General features: G+C 31.7%; 1 protein-coding gene across 2 annotated transcripts in view; it reads right to left on the minus strand.

Annotated features, from left to right (window-relative positions):
• Positions 1–1546: 1546 nt before the first annotated feature.
• LOC106867638 (cryptochrome-1-like) overlaps positions 1547–12318 on the minus strand; it is a 34238-nt gene continuing 23466 nt past the window's right edge. Inside the window, exons 8-12 of one of the 2 annotated variants that reach the window (XM_089363652.1) lie at positions 11758–11898; positions 10794–10945; positions 8692–8891; positions 8522–8572; positions 1547–2560 (exon numbers count right to left, since the gene is read on the minus strand). In XM_089363652.1, the coding sequence (XP_089219778.1) occupies positions 2463–2560; positions 8522–8572; positions 8692–8891; positions 10794–10945; positions 11758–11898 (642 nt within the window). In that variant the 3' untranslated portion in view covers positions 1547–2462. Of the gene's footprint in view, positions 2561–7317; positions 7493–8521; positions 8573–8691; positions 8892–10793; positions 10946–11757; positions 11899–12318 lie in introns of those variants that run through there. The other variant, XM_089363653.1, reaches the window with a different exon arrangement.

Here is a 12318-nt window from a genome sequence, read left to right on the forward strand (position 1 = left end):
TCAGCACAATTTGAACTGAGAACATTAAGAATCAAAAGAAATACTGAAAGGTATTTCTGTTCCAAAATAAGTAGCAGCAGCAGCAGCAACAAAATCTCTCAAATAAAAACAACCTATCTTCAACCAAAAAAAAAAGGAGCAGGGGACTTAGTGCACCTTTAAAATAAAGGCTGCTGTTGATCAAATGATCCTATATTCAGTTATCTCTCATGTCAAAAGTCAAATCCTAGTACAGATGAATACTGCTACAGCAGCAAAAACAACTTTTCCTCGTAGTCCAGTAACTACACACTTGGGGTTTATTTAGTAAGCTGAAGATCCACACTACCTTTATAATGTGGAATACTGCATTAAGTCCAATATGTTAGGAGAGCTTCACCATGCTGTCTAAAAACATGGGAGTTTGACCAAAGTCAACACAGTGATGATGCTTGTACATAGTTTATGAAATTTCTCATAGACTTACTCTATGTAAGGATCACCAACAAATGTTGAATCAATTGTTTAACATTATTGTTCAACAATAATAGCAATATTTATCTTCAATTCCAAACATTTTCTTCAAAACTATAATTTCAAAAATTCACAATTTTCTCTCAAAAGATTTGGCTTTTCAGCACATTGTATAATTGTTTTTTAACATTTAAATCCCAATTCAAGACAAGAAACCAACCTCTGAGAGTGAAATTGATGAAGTAAATCAATTAAAATATATTCTCAAACCAAAGAAGTAAAAATATGGTGAACAAGTTTCTTCTGGGAGATGATTGTTTCCTTACAGATATTAGTAAGTCTAATAAAGATTTAAAAATGTTCCAAAATAAAGTAGTATTTTCTATATTTTTTTTATTCCTCATTATTTTCATTAGATTCACTATATACAAAATATATTCAGTTACAGGGAGGAGGGATATTGCCATATTTCTACACAAAGTCTCCAAAACTTTACTACTTTTTAGTTCAGGGGAAAATTGATATATTTACAGAATCATGTTTCTTTTTTTAAGTTAATAAGTTCAATGTTTAGTAAAATAGATATACCAATTGAACAAAAGTTTTTTTCAAAAATATAAATAATTTTTTTTTTTTTTAAATCAAAGTTACATGCTTACATTCTGTTAACCAACAAAACTGATGTAAGAAATTTAAATTTAAAAAGAAAAATGTTTTCTTTTGAAAAATGATTTGAAAACAAAGGAGCAAAAAAAAACTATACACAAATTATTTATAGTTGCAAACAGTTCTGGATTAAGGTTTCTGAAGGTCCAGAGCAAAAAATGTCAAACATATGTTACAGTTACCCAACATTTTGTGGGAGTTATTGTTCACTCTTATCTTTCTTAAATCCAGCTCTAACTACAAATTAAAGTTTTTTCTATTGAAACTGCAACTGACAGTTGTTTTACATGATTTGTTTCTTTTGTTGGGGTAGGATTTGGGTTCATTTTTGGGTTTTTTTTTTTTTTCTCGATGTGACCATTAACTTAATTTCTTGTCCTTTTACAATTCAGACTAGATTTCGACCAAACTTTCTGACCAGTAGAAATTTTCTTTCATTTTTTTATTGTTTTGTATTTTTCTCTTTTTTTTTTTTTGTCATAGATGCTGTATTAGAAATTAGAACATTTCCATTTCTTTCAGTTATAAACACTTTTAATCTTGGTTATCAAGATTGGAACATGAAAAATTCAGAACAATTGTTGAAGTTGCAGATTCCAATTACATATATATATATATATATACACACACACACACACACATATAAGTATATGTTACCTATCTATATATATATATATATACATACATGTGTGTATACATCTATATATATATACACATACATATATACACACATACATATATACACATATACATATATATATACACATACATATATATATATATACACATATACATATACATACATATATATATACACATATACATATACACATATATACATATATACACATATATACATACATATAAACACATACATATATATAAACACATACATACACATACACACACATACATGCATATATATATACATACACACACACACACACATATATATACATACACACACACACACACACACATACATACATACATGGTGATATATCTGGTTATATACATATCGCCAGAAGATGAATGTAGATTTTATCAAATCCAAAATACAGTGTGGTGAAAACACTACCAAAATATGAGGTTAACTAATAACCATATTAATTATTACAAATTCTGCTCATTTCAGAAATACAAATTATACTTTTTTCCTTTTTCTTTGATTGTTTCTTTCGTTTGGTCCTTAAAAGCTTGTTCAATATGAATACTCATATCTAGACCTCAGTAAAATATTTACAATGAAATGCAAAATAATTAAAATGTGTCTGTTATTGTTGTTTAGATGGAAGAGGTGGGAAGGAAATCTGGAATAGGATTAAGGACAGTGTGTTAAAGAATTAAATATCTTGAGTGACTTCTTTTCTATTTGATCCAGCAGAATTGCAGTTCAATCCCATCAGTAATATTCCATTAGTTGTGGGATTTCTATGGTAAACTGAAAGAGAGAAGACAAAAAAAAATGAAAATGTAAAGAATACTGAAAATATTTTTTTTAAAACACAAAATAAAACACAAACAACAGTAAAATGGATGTTTGAAATATTAATTAATGAACATGACAAACAAGGCTATGGAAAACTGATTGAATAAAAGATATGGTAATTACAAACCATAGAATGATAATATGACATAATAATCCTTTCTTTTATAGGCACAAGGCCTGGAATTTTGTGGGAGAGGGCTAGTCAATTATATTGACTCCGATGCTCAACTAGTACTTATTTTATTGACCCTGAGAGGATAAAATGCAAAGTGGACCTCAGTCGAATTTGAACTTAGAACGTAAAGATAGATGAAAAGCTGTTAAGCATTTTGTCAGTATGCTAAAGATTCAGCCAGCTCGATGCCTTAATAATAATAATCCTTTCTATTAAAGGCACAAGGCCTGAAATTTTGGGAGGAAAGAGTAAGTCAATTATATCAACCCCAGTACTCAACTGGCACTTTATTGACCCCCTAAAGGATGAAAGGCAAAGACGACCTCGGCAGAATTTGAACTCAGAACGTAAAGACAGGTGAAATGCCACTAAGCATCTTGCTCAGCATGATAATGATTATACCAGCTTGCCACCTTAATAATAATCCTTTCTACTGAAGGCACAAGGTATGATATTTTGGGAGAGGGGGACTAGTCGATTACGTTAACCCCAGTACTCCACAAGGATGAAAGGTAAAGTCAACCTCGGCGGAATTTAAACATCCTTATGGATGGACAAAATGCCACTTAGCATTTCACCTGGCATGCTAACAATTCTACCAGCTCACAGCCTTCATAATAATAATAATAATAATAATAATAATAATTAATGAACATCATAAATAAGGTCATGAAATATTGACAGAATAAAATTTGCAAACACCCTAATGGTAATACAAATCAATATAAAAATCATGATAATTACAAACTATATAATGATAATGACATAATAATAATTTCAAGTTTTGGCACAAGGCCAGCAAGTTTGGGGAAAGGGGTAAGTTAATTTCATCAATCCCAATACTCAATTGCTGTTTGCTTTATCAACCCCGAAAGTATGAAAGGCAAAGTCAAATTTGAAGGAATTTGAACTCAGAAGATAAAGACAGATGAAATGCCACTAAGCATCTTGTAATGACACAATGATAATATGCCAATGATCAACAATAATATAAATTACAAACATGATGAAAAAATGTCACTGAACATCACAGGTAAAATTATGAAGCTATTACACAGATAAGAAAAAGTAACCATCACAGGGGAAGTTAAGAACATGAAAACATCAAAAGGGAAACTAAGAAATTTTAAATATTACAAGATTTCTACTTATTAAAATGGCTTTTCCAAACCTTAAATCAAAGCATAAATAATTGATTACAGCTTGTCATGTGTTAAACTATTCCATTCCATTTTATTGCAAAAATGAAGTTTATAATCAATTCAAAAATAAACCATTTAAGATCTTATTTTTTCCTCTTAGATTCATTTTTCTATAATGTGACCGTTTTTATGTTTTACTGAAGTTTTTGAATATTTGCACATTACGGAAGCTATTGTTTTGTGGTTTTTCTTGAGTTTGATCATTTTTCTCTTGCTAACACTTCCTTCGTGTAGACTGAAAAAAGCAAAGGTTATGTCCCTAGTATTTATATCAAATATAATGCTTGTTTATTCACATTGTTTTGAATTAATCATGCATTATCTCATAGCTTTGAGATTTCAATGATGTGATTGTTTAATTTTGTAATAAAATTGTAGAGTAGGTGTGAGAAGCCGGCCACGGTCAGTTTGAACATAAAACAGGAAGATTATTCAGGCAGGATTTGACTAGTTTAGATGCTAAAGAGTTAAATTCAGAATCGTATATCATTAGTAGTCCAGTGCACAAAAGAAAAAATAGTCAAGTGCAAGAACATTATTATTAGATATATTCCTTCTACTTAATATATACTTGGTCTTGCTTTGAGAGAACATGTTCACTGATAATATTAAATATCATGCAATTGCAATAGCTGCTCTGAAGTTAGATCTGCAGTTAATTAGATGCAGATTAGGAAGAAAAAAGTGGAATGTTTTGTCAGAGTAGATAATTTTTATAAAATTCAATCTTCAAAAAACAAGCTACAATTTGTGGAAGTGGTAAATGATGGAAACAAAAATTCCTGAAACTACACGTATTCCATTTCAGAGAATTTGGTGAACCTAATAAAGAGCTGCTGCAATATTATCACATCTCTGTTACATAATCATATGCTGCTGCTTTTATACTGCGCTTTGTATATTACTACATCTTCTGAGCTACATTTACTACTACTATTATAATATTTTCTAGGTATTTAGCCACGGACCCAGTTTCTACTGGATTTAGTGTCTTCAGACGATAATTCTTAGTCTTATTTCCTCCTCACCAAACCTTCCATAAATTGAACCAAAAACTGTGAGATACTATTAACATTCAGTTTGCTTTGCTCATGCCCACGGTCACAGTCCCAAAATAGAGTAGTCTCCCCTTGTTCCACTTAGGCGGTTGATTATTTTGGAGTGGAGGTTAGGAAAAAAACAAATCAGTTTTACATTCATTCCTGCCCCAAAAACAAAAGCAGCGTTTCAAATAGGAATTGGCATTCGTAGTTAATTCCTTAATAGATCTATTCCTAATGTCAAAGTTTTGTTTGTTTGTTTTTCTCTTGCTATACATATTTTGCTCTCTCAGCATCCTGTTTGTTTGCATTAATATTACTGTATCTTCACTGCTATTTGTCTGCTTATTCAGTCCATTTGATGATGATTATCAATTGGCATTTTAATACATGAATATATAAGCTGGCTTAGTGTATTGTTTTAAAGTAGATTATTCTCTTTCTGAGATATCCTGGCCAGTCTCTCATGTGTAGTAGAAACAATCATATTTTCTGTGCTTACATGTATATTCAGACATTTATTTCAGTTGTTTTGTCCTGTTTTCTCAAATTCAGTTGCTCTACTGTTATATCATAGCTACTAACTGTTCTGTTTTAGTTGCATATTTTTTAACAAACCATATTCAATCAAAAAATTCTATTATGGAAATAAATAGTGCAATATGATGATGTATACCAAATAATTATATTATATCAAGATGGTAAACAAAATCAATATATTACCTAAAAATAATGTAAAGTTAATGCAAGCATAGAAAATAACCCAAGGATATCATATTCACAGAGAAAAAGGGATAAAATGAGTAAAATAAAATGGAATGGGTAACTGAAAATTGAGAGTTAATGTAGGTGAAGAATGAGTATGAGAGGTATGTGAGGTGTAAGATGAAATGAGAATGGTGAGATGCTAGAAAAGATCAAGTTCAGCTACAGAAGAGAATGTCAGACACACTAGAGGCTGGTAGCTGGCTTCAAGATAGAGGCTAAGATGCTAGTGTTCATAAAAGATGTGCCATCCTTGATATGGAATTGAAAATTCAGAAATATACAAACAGAATTTTAATTTTTGTTATGAATAATTTGTTTCTTTTATTCTTCAAAAGGCATGGCTGTATGATAAAAAGTTTGCTTCCCAACCACATGGTTTCAGGTTTGGTCCCACTGCATAGCACCTTGGGCAAGTGTCTTCTTTTATAACCTCAGGCTGACCAAGACCTTGTGAGTGGATTGGGTAGATGGAAACTAAAAGAAGCCTGTCGTCCAGTGCTGTAAAAAGCACCGGTGATGGTGCCTTGTAAAACGCACATAGTACGCTCTTGAAAGTGGTTGGTGTTAGGAAGAAACCCAGCCAAAACAGACTATGGAACCTGATGTGGACACTGGCCTTGCCAGTTCCCGTCAAGCTGTCCAAGCATGCCAGCTTGAAAAACAGACATTAAATGATGATGATGATGATCAAGTATTTAAAATAGGTTTATCCCAAGAAAAGCAAGATTATGGGGGGAAAAAATATACATATGATAATACAGTTATCTTTTCTAATTGCCAAAGCAAAAGTGCTTACAATTAGTAATTAGTAAATGGAAAAATTGAATGTGAAATGAATGCCCTCCAGGATAAGACACTAGTCTACAACAGGGAACATTCACCAAAGATCTAGTATGCCTCCACCACAGCTAAGTGAATGCAATCAACCATTCTAGAGACATTGTCTACAACAGATAAAAAATCATGACCTGATGATTTTCCAATGCATACAGAAACTGTGTAAATACACCAACAGTCTATATACAGAAACAAATTAATTAGAAATAATTAGATGCTTCCCCTGAAATTACAATGCTTTAATCATATGAACATACAAAATTAATCCATCACCACATCCTTCCATAATCATTTCTATTCACTAACAGGTTAAGAAACTAAGCAAATTAAGGAAATTTAGGATTAATAAAGCTAAAAGGTTTAATACAAAGGCAAAATGAACAAATAGCAAGGATGCTAAGCTGACAATTTCTGAATCTCTATCTTCTTAGAGAGAATGGCATGCTAAAATTAAATTTGTGCAAAAGCATTTTGAGGTTTATAATTAATTCTAACAATAAGGTTGTGTTAGAAAAGACCAACCTTCAGAAATATGCCACAGATTACAAGTTTACATTCAACAATGCAGTGCTCAACTTGTACAGAGAGTGAAATAGTGAAGTGTAGCATAGCAGTGTTATTGCCATTAATTAGTTAGAGGTAGAGAGTAATAAGAAACAAAATTATCTAAAAGCTCAATTCTTACCATTTTTTTATTTTGGGTTTTAAATTTTTTAATTGATTGTTTTCAGTTGCAGAATATTGAATTTTATTTTTTTTAAGGTGTTGTGTATAGTTTATATTTTCCAGTATTTTCAATTTTGACTTAAAAGAACTGGTCTTGAATGCACATTATGTTGTACCATTGGATAGTTATGATGAACTTTAAAACAAAAATTAAGTTAATTTTAGAACATGTGTAAAAATAAGAATAACATTTGTAACAATTTTAGCAACCTAATATAAAGCTTAATATTTCTCATTAATAAATTGCACATTGATTTACTTTTGAATTTTTCTCCATATTTCAAGTGTGCAGACATATATATATATATATATATGTATATATATATATATATATATATATATATATATATATATATATATATTAAACACAACTTTCATATGTATACATAGTATGAATGAAAACAAAGCAAGTAAAACATTACAAATGTAATTTACAGTAGTGAACATTAACAAAAAGATTCAAATGGTTTATTAACCTGTAAGGTATATTAAAGGTAGCCCTCAATTTTCTGATTTCAAAAGTAGTCAAGGACTATAACAATATTTTAGAAAAACAATCTTTATATTTTAAAATACTAAAATCAATATATCTCCAAATCTCATGACCCTTAAATCAAGTTAGATAACCCCACAGGAACATTCTCTTACCTAACATACCATACAATTCGTTATAAAACGTAATATAGCTTTATTTAATGCTCATTATTCATCTAAGACATCAAGTTGTTTGGTTTTAAAAAGCTTCTATGCTTTGAATTAGATAAATTCAGTATTTTATTTAAGCTCATACAACAAGGTTTCTATTAAGGCCCACAGGGTTTGATCCATCATTACCCATCACCCGACCAAATCATTTCATCTAAATTTTTTTTTTTTATATTAGCTATGTCCTTCACATTTTTTAATAAACGAAGTTTAGATAATAAATATTGTTATATAAAATTGTCTAAAATGAAAATACAACACCAAAGTTCTGAAAATGATTGATTGCTGAAAGAAGCCTCAATCTTGAGATTCTTTGGAAAAAATGGGAAAAAAGAATTTGTGCATTTCTGGTGTTTCCAGAGAATGATGTGATTCTCTAAGAATGATGTGTCAGTGAATGATAAAGTCTGAGAAAAATTTCTTTAAATATCACAAATATATATTTGATAAATCTACTCACTTCTGGAATAAGTTAAATTTTCTCTGGAGTGGATTGGTTTTGAGATTACTGCTACAAATACAAAAAAAAAACAGAGATGAGAATTTAATAAAAATAAAATATACAACAACAGTAATAACAATGATGATGACGATGATGAACTTTAAAATTAATCAAGAGTTGCTACCAACCTGGCGTTCTCATTGTTAGCCTGTGGTATACTTGACGCATTCGCTCCATATTTATCCGACTTACTTCTGAATGAGTCACCATTGGTACAGGATAGTCTTTTCCAACAATACATTTAGCAGTCTTCTGAACACTTTCAGGAGCATTCCAAGGTTCATAGATGTATTTTGCTGGGAAACGTTTCAAAATAGGTAAGTAGTGTCTGAAAATAAAAGAAACAGACACAAAGATGTATTTTATTGCGAAAGTACATTATTAAATATGAATTACTGAGAACGGTATGATCTTCACTGACAAACACATTGAAGTGGTTTAAAAGATAATGAAAAAATAAACCTTCAATTATAACATAAAATAATTATGCCAAATCAGATTGGAGCCTGGTGTAGTCATCTGGTTTCACCAGTCCTCAGTCAAATCGTCCAACCCATGCTAGCATGGAAAGCGGACGTTAAACGACGATGATGATGATGATGATTATAATTAATGTTTTATAGGGTTCAGAACAAAATATTTCACCGTTTCGTTCCTTCACCGACGTCCACATAACGTTTAAAACAGGAATACATTTCCAAACCTAAGTTTTCCTACAATTATCTCCCTTAAACTATTTTATAATATTCGTACTCAAATGTACGCATTCGTTCAATCTGTATGACATGTTTTCCCGTGATAGCATGGGTTGGACAATCCCAACAATTAACCTTTACCTAATTTTCATGTGAGGGATTTTTTTTATTCCATGTGTCTTTGGAAGTGCAAAGCTGCAGAATGATTCGATCGCAGGGACAGTAAACAAAACATCACTACTTTTGTTCAAACGGTTTCATGTGAGACAGGTACATAAACATACACAATGAGCTTCCATACAGTTTGTCTACCAGTTCCACTCAGAAGACATCGGTGAGTCTAAGACTACAACAGAAGACAATTGCCCAAAGTGTCATGTGAGATAGAATTCGAAATTTCATAGTTATGAAGTGAACTCTTATCCACACAACCATCCAGTACCTACTCTTTACTCTTTTACTTGTTTCAGTCATTTGACTGTGGCTATGCTAGAGCACCGCCTTTAGTCGATCAAATCGACACCAGGACTTATTCTTTGTAAGCCTAGTACTTATTCTAGCCGAACCGCTAAGTTACAGAGATGTAAACACACCAGCATCGGTTGTCAAGCGATGTTGGTGGACAAACACAGACACACAAACATATTAATATATATATACGTAAAAGCACCCACTACACTCTCTGAGTGGTTGGCGTTAGGAAGGGCATCCAGCTGTAGAAACTCTGCCAAATTAGATTGGAGCCTGGTGTTGCCAACCGGTTTCACCAGTCCTCAGTCAAATCGTCCAACCCATGCTAGCATGGAAGGCGGACGTTAAACGACGATGATGATGATGATGATGATATATATACGACAAGCTTTTTTCAGTTTCCGTGAACCAAATCCACTCACAAGGCTTTGGTCGGCCCGTGGCTATAGTAGAACACACTTGCCCAAGGTACCACGCAGTGGGACTGAACCCGGAACCATGTGGTTGGTAAGCAAGCTACTTACCACACAGCCACTCCTACACCTCTTTTTTTTATATACATTTAGTTGTCAACATAAAAAGGGTAGAAGCCAGTAACATTTGTATGCCTTCCCAGACTTGTTTCCTATATCTAATTAGTTAAATAAGAATGGAGTCAATTTTGTCAGCCAGCCAAAAATTTTTGAGTATATGAACAGTCACCCTCTCTCTCATGTATGTATGTATGTATGTATATATATATATATATATATATATATATATATATATATATATAGGGAGAATTCACAAAAAAACAAAAGATGAAGACAGGTGGTGTAAACAACAAACAGATGTTTTAGTATAACGCTCGGGAAGTGAAAAAGTCTTTAACGTTTCGAGCCTACGCTCTTACACACACACACACACACACACACACACACACACACACACACATATATATGTATGTATATGCATGTGCGCACACACACTCTTACATATATTAGAAATGTTTATTACACTGGATGATACCATCTTTTATTCAATTACTCAGTTATGAGAAATATCTTAATTTTCTGATTATTTACCTGATAAAATCACCATTTGGATCTATTCTTTTGCCAAATCCAACAGGACAATAGCAATGAAAAAATTGTTGAAAGAAAGAACTACATGACAGCCACATCCACATTCCAGCATTGACACTCCAGTCAGCATCAAGCAGCAGTTCATCAAATACCTAAAATAAAGTGATCAGGCAAGAAAAAAAAATTACAATAAATTTTAAATATATAAACATTTGTAACAGCAAAAGTTAAAGATTAGGTTATTCAAGAAAACCAAGATTTGAAAAATATGTGAGAACTGCTGTCTATATCTCATAGCAGCTGTCTTCACTGATGACTTGCAGGTAACTGACCAAACATAAGCCAACTGAATCTGCTATTTCAATACATTTCAGTAGCTTCCTAATTCTGACAACTGATGCTCTGATAAGACAGAAACATGTTAATCATTGTTGCCAATCACATTTCACAGGAGTCGATTTAAATCTTTAACTTTGGTACATGTTACTAGCAAAAGCAGCACAGTACAAACATTAATGTGCTTAGTAACATAAAACAATCAAGAATATAAAAATCTTATATTTAACAGAAATACAATATATATTACTGTTGTATAGTGAAACTGTATATCCCTCCCAGTAAAAAGTGGCTGGACACAGCCATTATAAATAGACTAGTAGCCAGTCGTCAAGGGAGAGTCAAGAGTTGAAGAGTAGGGAGTAAACAGTTCTAGTTGGTGTCTTGTGGAGTTATCAGCAATAGTAAGAAAAAGAAGTTCGTGTATTACTATTCTGGAGATAGTAATACAAAGAGATACAACAGTATCTGATGACTAGTAACTATTGTGGCTACTAGTGTAAAACAGCAACTACAGTACCACAGAAATTACACACCATCCCAGTGGAAGGAACCCACTTTATAACAATTACATTTAAGACAATTAACAAATAAATATATCTTTAGAAATAGAAAACCAGTTTCTTACTTTCATGCCTTCTTCCCATGATAACCAAAGATCTCCGCGAGTTAGGAAACAAGCAACCGAGTGTCGGGCTAAATGATGAATCCAGCCTTCTTTCCGTAACTGTTTCATGATGGCATCAATCCAAGGAAAACCCGTCATACCCTGGTAAAAATTCAAGAAAAGTGATGATATACCCAGTCTTTGTTTCAATTAATTTTGAAATAACCTTATCACTATTAAGCTGGTATTTGAAACATAAATCAACATGAAATTTTAATGAAAGATTGAATTTAGATCACTTTAAACAGCAAGTCTGCTTCATAGAATCAGCAGTCGCAGGCATGTTGGTATATAAAAAGGGTTAAATTTTAAAATTAAAAAATTGCCAATAATATAATTTAGTAGAAAATCGTAAATAAATGTTATAAATAAAATGAAAATGATTTAAACTGGAAAGGGGATAAAATAATTTCAAGCATTTGAAAGAATAACAACAATCTTTCACCATAAAACTAATTCCAAACATGTCACCTACTTCTTTAAACATGTCTAAACCAACAATTCAGATTCTAAAACCAATAA

Source organism: Octopus bimaculoides, chromosome 15 (genome assembly GCF_046866305.1).
Source record: "Octopus bimaculoides isolate indiv1 chromosome 15, ASM4686630v1, whole genome shotgun sequence".
Classification (NCBI taxonomy): Eukaryota; Metazoa; Mollusca; class Cephalopoda; order Octopoda; family Octopodidae; genus Octopus; species Octopus bimaculoides.